Source organism: Passer domesticus, chromosome 25 (genome assembly GCF_036417665.1).
Source record: "Passer domesticus isolate bPasDom1 chromosome 25, bPasDom1.hap1, whole genome shotgun sequence".
NCBI classification, from domain to species: domain Eukaryota; kingdom Metazoa; phylum Chordata; class Aves; order Passeriformes; family Passeridae; genus Passer; species Passer domesticus.
This window is the reverse complement of record NC_087498.1, coordinates 517039-534120: the sequence shown is the minus strand read 5'-3', so window position 1 is coordinate 534120 and position 17082 is coordinate 517039. Positions and strand designations below refer to the sequence as shown.

Genomic DNA, 17082 nt, shown 5'->3' with positions numbered 1-17082 from the left:
ACCTGCCTAGCACAGTTCAGGATTCTGCACAGAGATCATTATCAGCAGACAATCCTTAGAGCTTCCCATCTGGGAAGGGAAGGATTCTGCCCTGTGCACCTGGCAGTGCAGCTGGGCTGGGAGCCAGAGCTCAGCCCCTGGGCAGCCAGAGCCATCAGTGCATCAAGAGTTGTTCTTTGGATGGGAAGCTACTTGTGAGCTAAGCACAGGAAGCAGAGAAACACAGCCTCTCGTGGTGCAGAGGAAATACCCCTCAAAATGAGGCTGGAACCTTGTGTTTATCTCAGCCCAGCTGGCAGTGCCAAACTGTTCTGACCTGTCTCTCCACAGGGAGTCTCACCACAACTTTGGACACAAGAAGTGTAGCCCTGAAGGTCTCTGGAGCTGTCCCCTAGCACTGAGAAACATCCAGAAGTGAGAACATGGCCCTCACTCCAGAGCCTTACCTCTTCCTCAGCATCTTCCTGGAGTCCAGGAGTGTCTTCTTGAGCTCTGTTACAAGAGAGGGGAAGCAACTAACAGTCACATACCCAGCACTGTGAAATGCACCTCCCCAAAGTAGATAATGCAGAATAGCCAGTGACAACAGGTCATTCTGCTGAGGTCTCTTCCTCTGGTGTTTTTTTCACACTTTAACAAAAAACTGTCGTGAAACTTAGTCAGTTCTCACTGCCATGCTCATCCTTTGAGTGCCAGTGAAGTTTATCTCTCCCTAAAGGGCTTCCCTCTAGAGATCCACTATTGTCAGCCATGCTAACAAGTTTGATCCAGATGTGTTTAACATCCCCAAATCCCTTTTTCCTTTCCTAATGATTCCACCATCACTAATTAGAACAGCCCAAAACTGTCTAAAATCATCACTTTAGCAAAAGGTAAAGAGCAAGCAGACAGAGATGACAGAACATTAGAGGCTCATTAATCCTTCTCTTACTCCAATCTTTACAAGTTTGGGGTAGCAATAGTGTGACAGACAGAGTATTTTTCTCTCTGCCCTCCCCAATAATATAATATATATATAGATCTTTAACTTACCATCAGCAGCATGAACAGGAACATATTTTGCCTTCCTCTTAAAGCCAACTGATCATTTGTAAGAGAAAACAGAAGAAAAACAAACTATAGGATGAACAAGATTAGATTAACAGCAGTGAACCAATGAGCCATGAAACCACTGTATCTGTCACCAGTGCAAGAGGGAATCCCAGTTTGGATTTCCTTGTCAATCTGACATTTGCTCTCAGGAAACTCCATCTATAAAGGTGGTATTTATATTGCCATTGATTCTATGCTTGCTGGAGACTCCATACAGAGGAGGAGAGCATTGTTGCCCTACCAATTTTATGGTCTAAGCAATAGGAGGAAATATCAACATCTTGTTTTAGAGATGGGAAGCCAAGATGGAAATAACAACAGTAGATAGGTGCCTTCTAAACTTACTTGAAAGGCACAGAGGTGACATGGACACTTAGATATAATCCATCTTCTGCTCAAGTGGATTCCAAGAAGATCAGTTATATCTGACCCAGCAAGTGGCCATTTCTCTGCACTGACTATGACAGAAGCAGGAATGAGGTGCAGAGACAGCTGCAGAGGGATGGATCCCTCCCAAAGGGCTGATTCATTCAACACCATAAAGGAAGGACTGGGGCAGTTCAGCACTAAATCCAGGGTATCTGATTATGGACCAGTGCAGTGGGCACAATTCCACTTTCTTCTCCCTTGCCTTAAAGCTCACAATGTTAGGGAGCCACCAAAAGATCTCCAGTACCAAACCTTCACACCAAAATAGCCAGACAAAGTCCTGGACACCCAGCCCAGGGAACAGCACAGCCCCTGGCTCGGACCATGGGGGCCTGTGGAGCCCAGAGCTCCAGTCCTACCTTGGATGATCCTGAGGCCAGCAGAGCACGAGGCCTCTCCGTAGGCATTGACAGCAGAGCAGCGATACAAATCACTGTCATCCAGAACCAGGCTCTTGATCTTCAAAGGGAGAGCACAGAAACTGCTCACAGAAAGGGCTGGGGTTCAGTTCACCTTCAGCTTCTCATAAAGCAGCTAATCAGTGGCACCTTAGAGGCTTCTCCTGTTCCCAGAAGGGCTCTAAAAAGCTTTGTTTGCTTATCTTTGTGTTATCTCAGAGCTGGGGATATGTAGAATCATGGAATACCCTGAGTTTGAAGGGACCCACAGGATCATCTAGTCCAGCTCCTGGATAGGACACTCCCAACAATCCCACCCTGGGCATCCCTGGCAGTGCTGTACAAACACTCCTGGAGCTCTGGCAGCCTCGGGGCTGCGCCCATTCCCTGGGCAGCCTGGGCAGTGCCCAGCACCCTCTGGGGAAGAACCTTTCCTGATATCCAACCTGCCCTGACACAGCTCTAGCCCTTCCCTGGGTCCTGTCCCAGCTCACAGAGAGCAGAGACTGGGGCTGCCCCTCTGCTTCCCCTCATCCCACTGCAGGTTTTTCCTGTCCATTTCTCTCAGTTCCACAACTCCTTTCTGAAATATTTGATCTTTACCTGCAGAATGAATTCATTTGTAGCACTATTGAAGGACGTTTCATATTTTGCAGGATCATCCATTCCTTTCCGTGTACGTGACCATTTCACCTCAGGAGCTGGGACACCTTTGACCACAGCTCTGAAAATGGCATTTTTGCCTTTGCAAAGAGACAAGAATTTAGTTATTTAAGACTGGCTTGGACATGAGGACACTCAGGCCTGGCCCCTTTTCTTATAAGGAATGATCCCCAGAGTGAGTAATTTCTGTTATTTTATGCGGAAACATTCTTCAAAAATAACATCTTTTGCACATCAATAATTCAGGTTTTGTGTGTATTCAGTCATAAAAGGCCTTTAAAATGTGGCATTACCCTGCCAGATGTGGCTGCTGACATCTCTGGCCATCACTGAAATCAGAAGCCTGACAGCAAGTTCAACCCAGACTTGCTTTTTACTCATGAAATGTCCAAATCCCTTCTCATCATACATATTCTCTATCAAATCCCACTGTGTCTCCAGTCTTTAACTGGCACCACCTTGCACTCCAAACACACCAGGCTCTGCTGTTTGAAGAGCCAAGGGATGGAGAAAAGAAGGGGGTTCCTCTCCTTCATCCCTGCTCCCCAGGAGCCTGAGTACCAGCACCCCACCACAGAAACCTCCAACAGCTCTCCCATGGCCCAGTAAAAACCTCCTCCAACAGGCTCCAAAACCACAGGGAACACTGGGAAACAATCAGAGACGTGACTTGTGTGGGTGAGTGGGAATAGAAACTAAGGTGAGTTAGCCATGGAAACACCTCAGGGTGGAAATGACCACTCTATTATTTTTTAATACTCTTGGTCTTCAGGTGACCAACACTGTAAAGATTCTCCCTGGAAAGTCTGGCAATATTTCTCACACCTTTCTGCAGTCACCACCACCAAACTTATTTGATGGAACAAGTTCCTGCCAACAGATCCTTATCAAAAGACCTTTTCCAGCCCTTCAGATTGCAGTACTATCTGTCATTGAAGCCTGATTGCAGTTTGTTATCCCTGTATTACATTTTAGCCACTTTGGCTGCACTTTGCCATGCTTGCCATCTGTCACAGTCCACCCAGCCAGCAGAATCAGCTCAGCCACACACTGAACACAGTGGGGTGATGATAGAATTAAAGGCCCTCGTGGTGCCTCTACACAGACACAGAATTGCAGTGACCAACCTGAATGCACAAAGAACCTGCTGAAAATGAAGTAACTTGGAAACTTTACACAGGTGAAAATACAGTCAGGTGAAAACTTAGCCAGGGGCCTTGGGTAGTGCATGAAACGTGCAGGTGGAGGAGGAGGAAGAGGGACAGGTTCCACTAGAGGCCACTGTGCTCCTTCATGAAACCTCAGTGGTTCCTGGAAATCCACAGGTGAGTGTGGAACACCGAAATCCAAGCTGCTGGTTCAGTCCTGGCAGGGAAGAGGAGCTACACGATGTTCTCAGGCCACTCCACACCAACAAAAAAAAACAAAAACAAAAACAAAAGAACTCTCTGCAGGTGCAGAGAGACCTCTGGGAGGCTCTTGATTCCTGTTCTTGGCTCATCAGCTGCCTGCTCTGTGCTCTGTGCAAGATCCTTATGTTTTTCCTTACAGAATCATCACAGAACCATGGAATGGCCTGGGTAGGAGGGACCTCAAAGCTCATCCCATCCCACCCCCTGCCATGGGCAGGAACACCTACCACTGTCCCAGGGTGCTCCAAGCCCTGTCCAACCTGGCCTTGGACACTTCCAGGGATCCAGGGGCAGCCACAGCTGCCCTGGGCACCCTGTGCCAGGGCCTGCCCATCCTCATAGCCAAGAATTCCTTCCCAATATCCCACCTAACCCTGCCCTCTGGCAGTGGGAAGCCATTCCCCTTGTCCTGGCACTCCAGGCCCTTTTTATCTCTCCTGGAGCCCTTTTAGGCACTGGAAGGCTGCTATAGCCTAAACAGCACCTCCAGTCAGCATATACTACTTTAAAAGCAGCTGTTTTTAGTGTTGAGCACAAATTCTTTCAACAGGAAAACAAAAAAAAAACCCAAACAGCTTTTTCATTGTGCTTAATCTTTTGCTGCAAAATCCTCACTGTGAGAGCTTCCTGCAGAATTCACCAGATTTGCTGTACACATAAGAGCCAGATGTTGGTCTTGCATACACATAGTGACAACTCAGGAGACCTTTGTGAGTACTGATGGAATTGTCATCAGTGTAACAAAACTTCAGCCACACAATGCTTTTTTTTGTGGTCATGTCAAATCAGTTTAGAAACTCACTAGATGTAATCATGATAATTTTTCATGTAGGTAGGACATGGAGTCAAACTCCCAAATCTGTGGCTTTGCCTGTTTATCAAATCTCACCTTCCTGCAGTGTCAGAGTGAGTGGTTTCTTCTCAAAATCAGGTGTACTGCATCCTTGTGGAACATCATTCACAAACTGAGTGACAACAACTCCTGGGATAGCAGATTTCTTGAAGATTTTTACTAGAAAATCAAGAAAGAATACATGTCTGTCCTTTAGAAAGAATCTCTCTCTCTGCATTGCCTCAGCAGAGCAATAACTGCTCCTGCCTAGCTCCTCTTGGACCACAAAGGTCCCACCTATTCCAGTGCCACAGGCTGTAAATGTGTCCCAAGGCTTGGGGACTAAGGTGTGGGATTTTGTGGTGGTGTTGGCAAAGTTGTGCCAAGTAAGAAATTCTGCAATCAAAGTCCTAACCCAGGACCACCTTGGCTCACAGTGATGGCTTGGGCAGGGAGAGCTTTGCATCAGTTTTTCTTCCAAATACAAAATCTGGCATGAGAAAAGCTCCAGTGCCAAGTCAGAGCCTGGTGGGTCAGTCCCTGCCATCTCCAAGCTAGAGAAGCAAGCAGGGGCTATTGCCAGGGGAATATTCCCCAGAACCATGTCTGTTCTCTCACCTGTCTGATTGCTGCTCATGATGCTTTGCTCAGCTTTCCGGGGTCAGCACAAACAGATTACAAGTTCTCCTTTGAAAAAGACAAATACTTTCATTATTTACAGTTTGCAAGGGAAAGGACAGACCTTAACACTGCTCCCTTTAGTGACAAGTTTGTCCTTCCTCACTTGCCACATCCTTGCAGCCAAGTAGAGGCAGACCTGCCAATCAGCCTGTCATGCCCAACACAACCTGGGTATGAGGATGATTAGCAGGGCTGAATGGAAAATGTACACATCCAGTGGCATCCCTCTGTGTCACCTGGCTTTCCTCTAAAGACCTCCTCTCGTGTTTCAGGCAAACATTCACCACATGGCACTCACGTGGTGGGTTCTGATGGATGGCAAGAGCAGTTGCTGAGAAGAAAACCACAGAGATGGATGTCTAAACTGGGGCATGGAGCAGAGGTACATCCTGATCTCATTTAGCTTGGTTAAATTAGCAACAGACCTGAGAGCAGACAAGAAGCCTTTAGAAGGGAATGGTGAAGTGTGAGCTTGGCATCAAGGAGTTATTGTTATGGATCATTCAGGGGACCTTCTGCCAAAGGAGTCTCTTTCCCTGTATTTTAAATTGGACAATGTGTAATGTAACACATCCCTGCCCTGCAGCAAGCTGGGAAAGCAGATTCTCTGTCATGTGAGAGATGCTCAGGAACTATAGAGTTACTGCAGCTCTGAAAGAGCAATTAGATTGGATTGCCTGTGGCATTAGTGCTGCTTATGCTCTGCACTCCTTCAGCCAACAGAGGGACACAGGAACATGCAACTTCCATCAGCTTTGAAAGGCACAGGGACTTTGGGAGCACACCTACACCAGACACTCATCCAGCTGAGCTCTGTCACCTGGCACCTGATGAAAACATACGGGTGACATCTCCTTGTCACACATTCACTCCAAGCTACATTGTCTGGGTGAGAATTGGTTTCAGCTAAAGGTAAGAGACAACCTAGTGAGCAAAAATAATTTGTGCTGGATAAACCATGCGCAGGCCAAAGAGAGTGTCACTCACAGTACCTCTGGGTCAGCTTCTGAACCAAAATGTGTTTTGCCATTACTCAGCAGCTGCAAAGAGCCACAGATACCTCCCTACAAAAAATCACTGTCTCCATTTTGTCCTTACCACAAATCTTGTTTTGGGGCTCTGCACACACTACAAATCTCAGCAATAGCTGACATCCCTGTGAGCCTCCCTGGCCTCAGTAGAAATGCACTGAGACAACAGCACTGGGAAATGGGAGAGGGCTGTGTGAGCACCAGCCAAGCCCTCTCTCCTGTCCCGTCCTACCTGATCTGGATGTCCTCTGCTGCTCCCACCACAACAAGGAGTTTGCATTTCATCTGTGTGCTGCTAGTCTGGTACATCACACAGTTACTTCTGTAAACCCTTGGGAGATGTCTTAGAACTTGGGAATGAAGGGAATGAGGAGCTTGTGGGAAGGAAAAGACACAAAACTGAACTGAAAAGAAGCTGATTCCAGGCCACCCTGTCCTGCCCCGGGCAGGGCATTGCACAGTGAATGGCTGAGATTTTTAGAGGCTCTTGATCACCCTCTTATGGATTTAATTTGTCCTCCACAGTACTGAACCGCATTAACAACAAACATAATCCCCTATTGCCTCTTGTATCTTCCTAAACATGTCACCACTCCTGGAGCTGGAATGCCTGATGCTTACAACACTCACCAAACAGGATGACCTGACACCAGCTTGCAGCAGCTTTCCCCTAAGCTCTGTTTATGTTACACTTGCACTTATTCTTTGCTACTCCAGACTCCTTTCCTCCACGCTGGGAGAGGAGCAGCTACTCTGAAACAGCAACATGGTACAAACTCAGCTCCAAAGCCTTTCCTTACATCTCCAAATGTTTTATGTCAGAATGTTTCATTCTCAGCCTGGTGTGACAGTGGACATGTGTTACCATAACATAAACTGCTAAGAGAGGGCTAAATTCAAATCTAGTTTGGTAAAACCCCTAAATACTATCAATGTTTGCAAAGGCAGTAACAGGTCCCATCTCTAAGTGGGCAACATGCACTATGTGCAGTATGTATAAACTACTGAGTTTACAGAGTCTTAAAGATTTAAGAAATTCACTTGGATTAAAAATAAGCTCCTGTGAGTCCTTAAACTCCTGTGAATTCCTGACTTCTGGAGAATGAGAAGGAAGCATGTTAATGCCACACATTGATTGCAGGGTTAAAATAACAGTGCTGGATATGAAGGGAACATTCCTTCAGTGTAATGAATCCAACCACGTTGCATTTTCCAGGGTCTTGTGTATTAAATAAGTACCAGAAAATAACACCCTGGTTGGCACAGAGTCATTAAAACCTACCCCTGCTTACTTTAAAAAATTTTACTCCCTTGTTACATGAATGATCGTGGCTTTGTTCTGACTCTAGTTCAATCTAGAAAAAGAAATCACAGAATTTTTAAAATGAGACAGCAAAAGGCTTCCAAAAATTGTCATAGTGTAATTCATATCTTGACTCACAGGTGCTTGAACCATTGGTGTCCAAATGAGGATGATTTATTCAATGGAATAAATGCTTCCAAGAGGGAGTCACCCCTCCCCAGGTGAATGCTGCTAACACCCCCAGCACAACAGAGTGACACTGGAAGCAGCTCAACAAGCTCACTCCTCTGTAAAACACAACCCTGTCAAGCATTAGCCTTGTTTAGGTATCCAGTTGGCCATTCCTCATTCCAGGCAGATGTCTGTCTGCTTTGCACCTGCAGGGACATCCCCACTGGAGACAGAGGCTTTGAGTGCAGAGCTGGAGCAAGCCCTTGGCTACTGACAACAATTTTAATGTCCCAAAATAAAGCAAGAAGCCTGGCAGCGTGGGAGGGTGCCCTTCATCCTGTGTGTTCATCAATCTGTCTGGATGAGACAGAGCAGGAGACCATTCCCTGTGACCCTGACTGGACACCAGTACTGGGGCCATAAATCAGCTGAATGAATAAGCAAAACACTTGGGAGTCAGAGGATTTGTAAGTATTGGGGGTGTCACAGGGAGTTATTTACAGGCTTCAGACAGTGCAATACACAGACAAGATGTGACATAATTGCTGGCAGACTGGTGAGCAAAATTAGGCAAACCTGTAGGGAAGTGGCATGCAGTGAGTGGTTCATGGGGAGGGGATGGGTGCAGAGGCTCGGGGTGTGCCATGGGCATTGCACAAGCACAGACACAGTGGGGACAAAGCCATTAGCACAGACTTAAACCACTGATGGTAAAGTAATCAGCAACAGAGGCAGCATTTCTTTCATAGGGGCATGTATCAAGGAATCTGCTGAGCTGGAAGGGGCTTACAGGGACCATCCAACCCTGCACAGACACCCCAACAATCCCACCCTGGGCATCCCTGGCAGCGCTGTCCAAACACTCCTGGAGCTCTGGCAGCCTCGGGGCTGTGCCCATTCCCTGGGGAGCCTGGGCAGTGCCAGCACCCTTCCCTGACAAAGCTTTTCTCTTTCTAATTCTCTTTTAATTTCTCTTTGTAAATAATGAAAATCAGGGTGGTCCTGACACAGAAAATGTTCTAAACAAAATACCAAATTGTTGTGAGCTCAGTCAAATTCTGGCTGTGCTTTACCCCAGAGATCCAGATACTCAGTGAGTATATTTCAACTAGAAGTTTTCTTTTAGCTTTGGGTTGGCTTTCTGTGGTTTTTTGTTAACTTGAAGTAATATTTTGAGCTTGAGTCTTCCCATTTCAGATGAATTTTCAAGGAAAATTTCAAATTATTTGGTTAGAACCACAGAACTGAAGGCCAATAAACTGCAGAAGGAAACTTCATTAAAACTTCTGAGCAGGTCACAGCGGGAATGTCACAAGCTCTCCAGTGATGAATGGAGGTCTTGTGCAGAGTGGGGAGGAATGCCCAAGGATCAGATTTTGTGTGACTTATCCTTTGGTAAATCTATACCTGACCTGATCTTCTCCTCTGCCCCAGGGATTATGAACACGACCTAAGTGCTTGCTCAGGATCCACAGAAACACAAACTAGATACCCTGCACCCATTTATGTATGAAAGTGGCACTGATACCAAAGGCCAAGAGGAGGCACACACCATCCCTATTTTCTAAGGGAGCAAAAGCCATTAAGCCCCACCAGTGAGCAGGAGAGTGAATCCATGTCCCTTTGGAGCAGCAGGGATGGGATGGCAGCAAGAGAACTGGTCAGTCTGTGCCTCTCCGTGGCCACAACACTCCCATCGATTTTTCATAACAGAAACAGACTTTGATGCAGGCAATGGATTTACAGCAAGTATCACAGAGCCAACACAACAGTGTCTCACTGCCAGGAAGGAAAGATAACATATCCCTACTCACTGTCCAGGATGAAAACCCGTAGGAACCCCAGTGTACCTGTGCCACAAGTCCCCTGCCAGCTCCAAGAGGCAATGACAGCAGATCTTCAACAGCCTGGCATCTTCCCAGGGAAATCCAGGGAAATCAGTGTACCCTACAGGAGCCAAACACCACAGGACCCCACTACTCCCAGAATGTTTACAACCATTTCCAGACCTACTGCAACACAAACCCACATTCAGTGTGACAACAAAGGTGTCACTTCCCAGTCCCAGCTCTGCATCACCCCCACAATCAGTGGTGACATGGCAAAACTCACCGCTCTACAGGCTGAGCTTCTGAGGGGATCCTCTGGAAGTCACTCTGCGTCTCCAGACCCACAGTGCCTTTGTTCACTCAGAGCACAGAGCTCTTCATAGCTGTCCAGTGGGTCCCCTGGACAAGATATCAGTGACCTGTGGGAAGGAAGATAAGCCCCTTATCCGTCTGGTGTAAATGTCACTAAATGACAAAAGAAACAGCAAACTGTTGTCCCCCTCACGCCTCTCCAGTCTTGCAGAAGGCGAGGCTGTGCCCAGGAGCTGTTGGGTGTCTCCACACTGAGCTGGAGCAGCCCTGGGGGCTCATTATAGCCCCACAGTCCCCCAGCCCAGGGGAGGTGCCCTGGAGCCCTTGGCAGGGCTGGCCACGGCCGGGGCCAGCCTGCCCAGATGCGACCATCAGTCAAGGCCACGCTGCATCTCCAGTGCAAGCCCTTGGGCCTCAAAGAAGGACAAACACTTGTGCAGATCCAAGGAAAGGACAGGCTGTACACCACGTTGTGTAGGCCACACCAGCAAATGGGTGTGTCCTACTCAGAAGCCATGAGTCCTTATGAGATACCACAATTCTTTAGCAGAGAAGTAAAACCAGTGAATTATTGCATCTGTGGTGGGTCAACCATGCCTGGGCTTGGCCCTCAGCAGAAGAGCTCCTCAGTCTGCTATTCCAAGAGGCCTGAAAGAAATCCAGTTGCTTTAGAATAGCTCCACTGCTACAGCCAAAAGATACACCTCAGTTTGCTCCTTTCCTTCCAATACAGACACAGGCTGATCCCTTTCCCATGAGCAGCAAACAAGGCCACTTATTCCACCAGTGGAAGGTTCCCTGCCCATGGCAGGGAGTTTGAATTAGATGGTTTTAAAGTTCTCTTCCAGCCCAAGGCACTCTGGGATCTCTGATTTCCATGGACAGGTACCCAGATATACAAGTTCAGTACATTGTGACCTCAAATCTTTTGCTTCTTGTCTGCCCTTGAAGACCTTGTAAACCTTCCTTCCTCTGCTTAGAAAGCTCCCCTAAAGCAGAGGGGCCTTTGCTTAGTCCCTGATGTTCACAGAGATGGCCAGTGTGGGACTGCAAGTTCCCTTCTCCCAGAAGCTCGACCTGCAGGCAACCAAACCTGACTGGCCTGAAGGCTGCTTTCACTCACTTCAGCCTGAGAGCCCACAGTCGTTGCTTTCCTTTGCTTGGGGTGAACAAATTCATACTAAATCTCATGTTCAATTGGAGAGGAACGGCTGGCTCCGGAAGGTAGCAAGAGAAATGTTTTTACTGTGATTGCCACGGTTCACAGGCTGTCTGTGCTGGCAGAACCAGAAGAAGGCTTTCCTATGAGAAGATGATAATTTTAAAATCAGGCTAATGGGAAGGGAACACACAGAAAACCCTTGGTGCCACAGCTTAGACTCCTGTCAGATTGCATCAAGACCTAAGAACCAAAAAGAGCATCATTTCTACTAGCCTGAGAAAGAAGATTCTCACCCAGGTATCAAAAATTTCTGCCTTGCAGGGCTGGGAATCACCATTTCAACCAACAATTTAAAAGATAAATGTGAAAATTAAATTCTGGAGTGATTTTCTTTATTCCTTCTTTCTTTTCGACCATTGTTGCTGGTCGAAAAGAAAGAAGGAATAAAGTGTTTAAAGTTTCGCAGTTCATGAGAAAAGCATGTCAACAGAGGAAAATGGAATTGCTCAAACTGATGCCTGGGCTAAGATCCTTCCTGCTACCTTTGCAGTGACATAAAAGTAGAAGCAGTTACAAAGTGAAATATAAGCCATTTGAAAGTTGACAAGCCAAGAAAATAAGACAACAAGGATCTGGGAAATCTGAACTGCTACTGGAAAATCCTCTCAGTAGCAGCCACTGTTTTCTAGCAATGTGGGACTCCCACAGCATTTTCAGCTGCTTTGGACAATGACCATCCCGAAGATGCTCCCTCAGACACCAGTCCTGCTGGTTCAGGACAGCAGTTTGTGGCTTTGCTGACTGGATGCTGCACCTTTAATAAACCCCATTGCCAGAGAAGTCTCAGAGAGAGCAGCACTTTGGTAAGGCCTAGGAATGCTCCCACAGGAAGCATTTCCCTGCGCCCACTGAAACCTGAATTCAGCTCTCCTCAGCTGCAGCAGAAGCCGAGTTATCCCAGAGGCCTGAGCTATCCAGGGCCACAGGGATTTCTGCTGTTCCTCTTCGCATGTGCTTTCCCTTTCCAGGCATTTGCTCCCCACAGAAAAGTGCCAATGGTATTGAGTCTCCAATCACATTTAGCTGTTGGGTCTCAACTGAGGAATTCCTAATTAGACAGACAGTGGGGCCTAACAGGTCTAACAAGACCCTGGAGATCCACAACTGCTCCTGTTCCACTGATCTCACAAACCTGATCGTGCTTTGCCTCATTTCCAGCCCTGGTTTTACAGTTTTTGTGGGGCCTCTCCTCCAGGGGGACTGATAATTTAAAACCATCTGCAACAGAGCAACCTCCTCCAAGAGCTTGACCTTCTTCCATTTCAGCTTGTTTTCCACCCGCCCACCCAAGGCCCTGTTAACCCCTGTGTGCCAGGGCTGAGCCACCAAGTGCCACTGGGAGCCTGCAGAATGTCACGGCGAGGCCGGGACGCCCAGTGGGCACTGCTTTCCCTGCAGAGGGAACGCGTTTTTCCCTAAAAGTGAGGCCATTCACCTAAGGAAGGGCAGTGAAGAAATGTCCAGAGGCAACAGCTGAAAGACAGTTATTTCAGATTGAATTTAAAACTCTTATTTAACTGGAAACAAGACTCCTCCAACATTCTGTTTTCCCTGTAATTCCCTTCTTGGAATATTGGTGTCAAGTCTTCCGACTCTGACCACTGACAACTGGCATAGCTCTTCCTACAGACTTTGGCACCCACATGGCTCAGAAAGGGCAGGAGCTCAAGAAATCAAGATCTGGTAGGTCCAAAACCCTGTCTGGATTTTCAGTCCATAATGAAATGACCAAGATCAAAAACCAGGCCAAGATGCCCCATATACCTGCAGCCTGGTGGACAGTCCTGACTGCTCTAAGAGTGGAAGTGGTGGCTGGGAGGCTTCTTTGGGGCAGAAATATTCACATATGAAAGGGGTGAAGATGTGCAAAGCTGAGTGGTTGTGTTCCAAGTCCATCTTGACATAACAGCAATGAGAATCCCATAAAAACTATACAAGAAAAGGGGCATGGAATATGGAATAAAGGCCCACATTCAGTGAAGATTACAGGTACCTGCAGCTCTCCAAGCACCCAGCACACTACACCACATCAGGTGAGTCTGGCAGTGCTGGTCATGCTGGTCATATGTGAGCACAGGGACATGACATTGTGTGTTCAGATCAGGCCAGGGGCCAGCTGGGTGACAGAAGAGCATTTTGGTTTTCCCAGGAGAATATCCTGCAGCAGGTGAGGAACAGTCACACCAATCATGTGAGTGCCCCAGTGAGTCTTCCATACCCACAGCATTTGAATTTAAGTAAATGTGATGTTCCAGTTACTGGGTATTTGCTGCTCTTTTCCGTGGGAGTTGCTCATTCCCATTGCAGTCCCTCAACACCAGTTCATCCACGGTGCAGAGTCCAGAAGAAATTGAAGGGACTTGTTTCAAGCTTGAACCTGGGGTGATATTCCCTCCCCACCTGAGGTGCCAGTGTGTCCCTCTGTCACCTGCAAGCTGAGGGCTGCTGTCACTGGGCACACAGAGCCAGAGTCAGGCCCACTGCAGTGCACTGAACCTTCACACAATACAAGGAGATCAGAACCAAGGGAATGAATGCAAGAGGCACCAGTGCTCTGCTTTCACAGCACAGATCAGCTCCCTCATTCCCACACTACAGAGAATTCCTTCTGTTCTCTTGCTCAGTTCTCTTCTCACCGGTTCAGTGTTTGCATCCATGACTGACCGAAGGGGTTTGCTAGCAGTCTAGGATTTAGTTGGAGCCTGGCTGCCTATTAACCCAACATTCCCACTTTTCCCAGTAATAGCTGCTCCCATGACTATCTTCCTTGCATGTTCCAATCCTGGGGCTGGATTTACTTACCATTTTCATCCACAAAACAAAATAGTGGGCAACAGACACCTAATAAAGACTCACCAAAGATGTGATTAAACATCAGCTTATTACCAGACATATCCCTCCACCTGGACTTTCCACCCCCTTTGAGACACAGAAGAGAACAAGGGTTTAAGCCCCTCTGGGCTTTAATGAATGCAGAGAAAAAGGGGTGCCTGTACAACTTCCATCTGAGCTTATATGGCCCTTGGGTTTTGCTAAATGTCGCTCTCCAGCTAAAATGAATTCTGTGTGTTGGGAGCACTTCACAGACACCACCCCTCCGGCAGTCATAGGGTTAACAAAGCTCACTGCATGCAGCATATTAAACAATAAAATGCAACCAGGGATTGAAGGCTTTATCTCTGTCCCCCTCTCTGCCTCAAACCAGAGGCACAGCAGACTCCCCAGCTCCGAGTTCTTTATGTTACAGGATTTATTGTGCCCTAGCCTGCAAGTGGCAACAGATGAAACAAGCCCCATCCTGGCCTGACCAGCTGTTTTAATGTTGCATTCCCTGATGTGCTGGGAAGTTTCACACTGAAATAAATGGTAAGAAATTCTCTCTGGAACCTCAAGAGGCCACAACATGTGCTATCTTCCTGTTGTCTATGTGGGACACCAGAATTAATCTCAACACTGTCCTGTCAGTGCATGACCTGTGCTGGCACCAGTGCATGTCTGGCACCTACAGAGGTGCCAGGGCACTCACATTTCTGGGAATGCTGCCCCATTCCTTCTGAAGTTTGTTCACTGTCACACTCTCTCTTTATCCAGCACTAAAATATCAGAATAAAATAAGTGCCATCTTAAGCCAGAAAATTGTAAGATCGTATTTACAAGAAAATAGACATGTACTAAATGAACCAGCCCAACCTTCTAGAACTAAAAAATGAAGTCATCTTTATAGATAAAAAGCTAATATTACAAAAAGAAAGAAGAAGCAAAGAAATTACTAACAGACATAAGGGTGTCAACCTGAGTAAACTAATGCAACATTTACCAATTAGTTTAAGAAAGAGATGTGTGCTTGCCTTGTAAACAAAGTCAAACTACCGATCAAAAGATGCATAGACACAACAGAACTACCAATTAAAAAATATGTGACTGTACAAACCAAGATAAGAAGTAAATATAAACAATGTTTAGAAGCACAATAAACAACTTTTACTTAGTTCACATTGAATCGTACCAAGTCCTTTGTCTTCTCTCCTCAGAAAATTATGCCAGCATCCAATGGAGAAATAATCAAAATCACAGAATTATAAAATCACAGAATGGTTTGGGTTGGAAGGGACCTTAAAGCTCAGCTCGTTCCACTCCCCACCAAGGGAAGAACACCAGGTTGCTTAGACCTCCCTTCAGAAAATGGAAATATAGGGGAAAAAAACCCCAGAAATACAGAAAAACATGGAAATGGAGAAAAACAGAAAGAGAGCGCATCTGTCTCCTTTCATCCCCACTTGTTCTATGAATCCTGTGGTTTCACAGAAGGGTCACTGAGCTCTCCTTTCTGCAGGAATGAACCTCCCAGGGTGTGTACCTCTACAGGGTCTGTCCCTGTGCGGGGTCTGTCCTTGTGTGGGGTCTGTCCCAGGGCAGGGTCTGTCCCTCCTCAGGGACTGTCCCAGTTCAGGGTCTGTCCCCTCGCAGGGTCTGTCCCAGTGCAGGGTCTGTCCCTGTGTGGGGCCTGTCCTTGTGCGGGGTCTGTCTCCCCTCAGGGTCTGTCCCTCCTCAGGGTCTGTCCCTGTGCGCGGTCTGTCTCCCCTCAGGGTCTGTCCCTGTGCGCGGTCTGTCTCCCCTCAGGGTCTGTCCCTCCTCAGGGTCTGTCCCTGTGCGCGGTCTGTCTCCCCTCAGGGTCTGTCCCTCCTCAGGGACTGTCCCTGTGCGAGGTCTGTCCCCTCGCAGGGTCTGTCCCAATGCAGGGTGTCATCCACCTCCCCTGCCCTGTGAAGGTGATCACACGGAGCTCAAACGCAGCACGGCTCGCACAAACACGGCTCCGTGTCCGGAGCAGGTGCCCAGCACTCACCTGCGGTTCCCAGCCCGGGTGTCCCCTCCAGCCGCGGGCTGTCCCCTCCAGCCGCGTGCTGTCCCCTCCAGCCGCAGGCTGTGGCAGCCGCAGCCGCAGCCAGGCCCGGGCCGGCTCCGTGCGGTCCCTCCGGGCCGGAGCTCCGCAGTCCGTCCGGCGGTGCCGCCTCCCTCCGCCGCTGTCCCGGCGCGGTGTCGCCGCGGGCGGGGCCGCCTGTCACAGGGCTGTTAGCTTCCGAGACATCCAGAGGATTGGGATTTTTATGGGCACCCGGGCACCTGCCTCCTATTCGTTATTATTTCAGTCCATTCCAGTAATGGTGCTGAGCAAATTTGAGATGAACATAATTCTTCAGCATTTCACAAGTCAGTGGGATGGTGCTTTGTCTGTGGATTGTGTTTCCTCTTCGCAGCAACTTGTTACAAACTTCGACACAACTGAAGAGCTCTCAATGTTTTAAAGGGAACTGGAGTTCAGCTGGTTTGAATCCCATTCCAGGAATAAGTAGGGTCCCTAACAGAACAGATAAATTGAATTTCAGATAAAAGTGAGTGGCCAAGCATGGTTAAAGATGAGGCTTCTTCACATACACTCTTTTAAAAAAAACAACTCCTTGAAAAGTTGGATTTATAAGGGATGGACGGACCCCTTCAGAGCAGCAGTTCACAGTGTTAATGTGAATTTATCTCACAGTGTTAATGTGAACTTGTAGTGTACACTGACCAGTCTGAGACTGCACTCCTGTTACACAGCCAAGGGCAGCTGCTGTTACCTACAGTCCTTCATGCACCTTTGGATAAAACAGCTTTAACAGGGAATTAGGCACAAAAAGGTCAGGGTGGAAATGGAGATCAGACACCT

At 47.6% G+C, this 17082-nt stretch overlaps 1 protein-coding gene across 9 annotated transcripts in view; it reads right to left on the bottom strand.

Annotated features, from left to right (window-relative positions):
* IGFN1 (immunoglobulin like and fibronectin type III domain containing 1) overlaps positions 1-17082 on the bottom strand; it is a 61785-nt gene that overhangs the window by 21661 nt on the left and 23042 nt on the right. For 6 of the 9 annotated variants that reach the window (XR_010350684.1, XR_010350685.1, XR_010350686.1 and 3 more), the window contains exons 1-8: positions 16222-16284; positions 10125-10260; positions 5445-5513; positions 4884-5006; positions 2523-2662; positions 1881-1980; positions 1033-1080; positions 447-492 (exon numbers count right to left, since the gene is read on the bottom strand). Coding sequence is in view for 5 of the 9 variants with exons in the window: in XM_064399331.1 (XP_064255401.1) it covers positions 447-492; positions 1033-1080; positions 1881-1980; positions 2523-2662; positions 4884-5006; positions 5445-5463 (476 nt within the window). In the remaining 4 variants the exon portion in view is untranslated. Of the gene's footprint in view, positions 1-446; positions 493-1032; positions 1081-1880; positions 1981-2522; positions 2663-4883; positions 5007-5444; positions 5514-5805; positions 5939-10124; positions 10261-16221; positions 16285-17082 lie in introns of those variants that run through there. The other 3 variants (XM_064399328.1, XM_064399330.1, XM_064399329.1) reach the window with 3 other exon arrangements.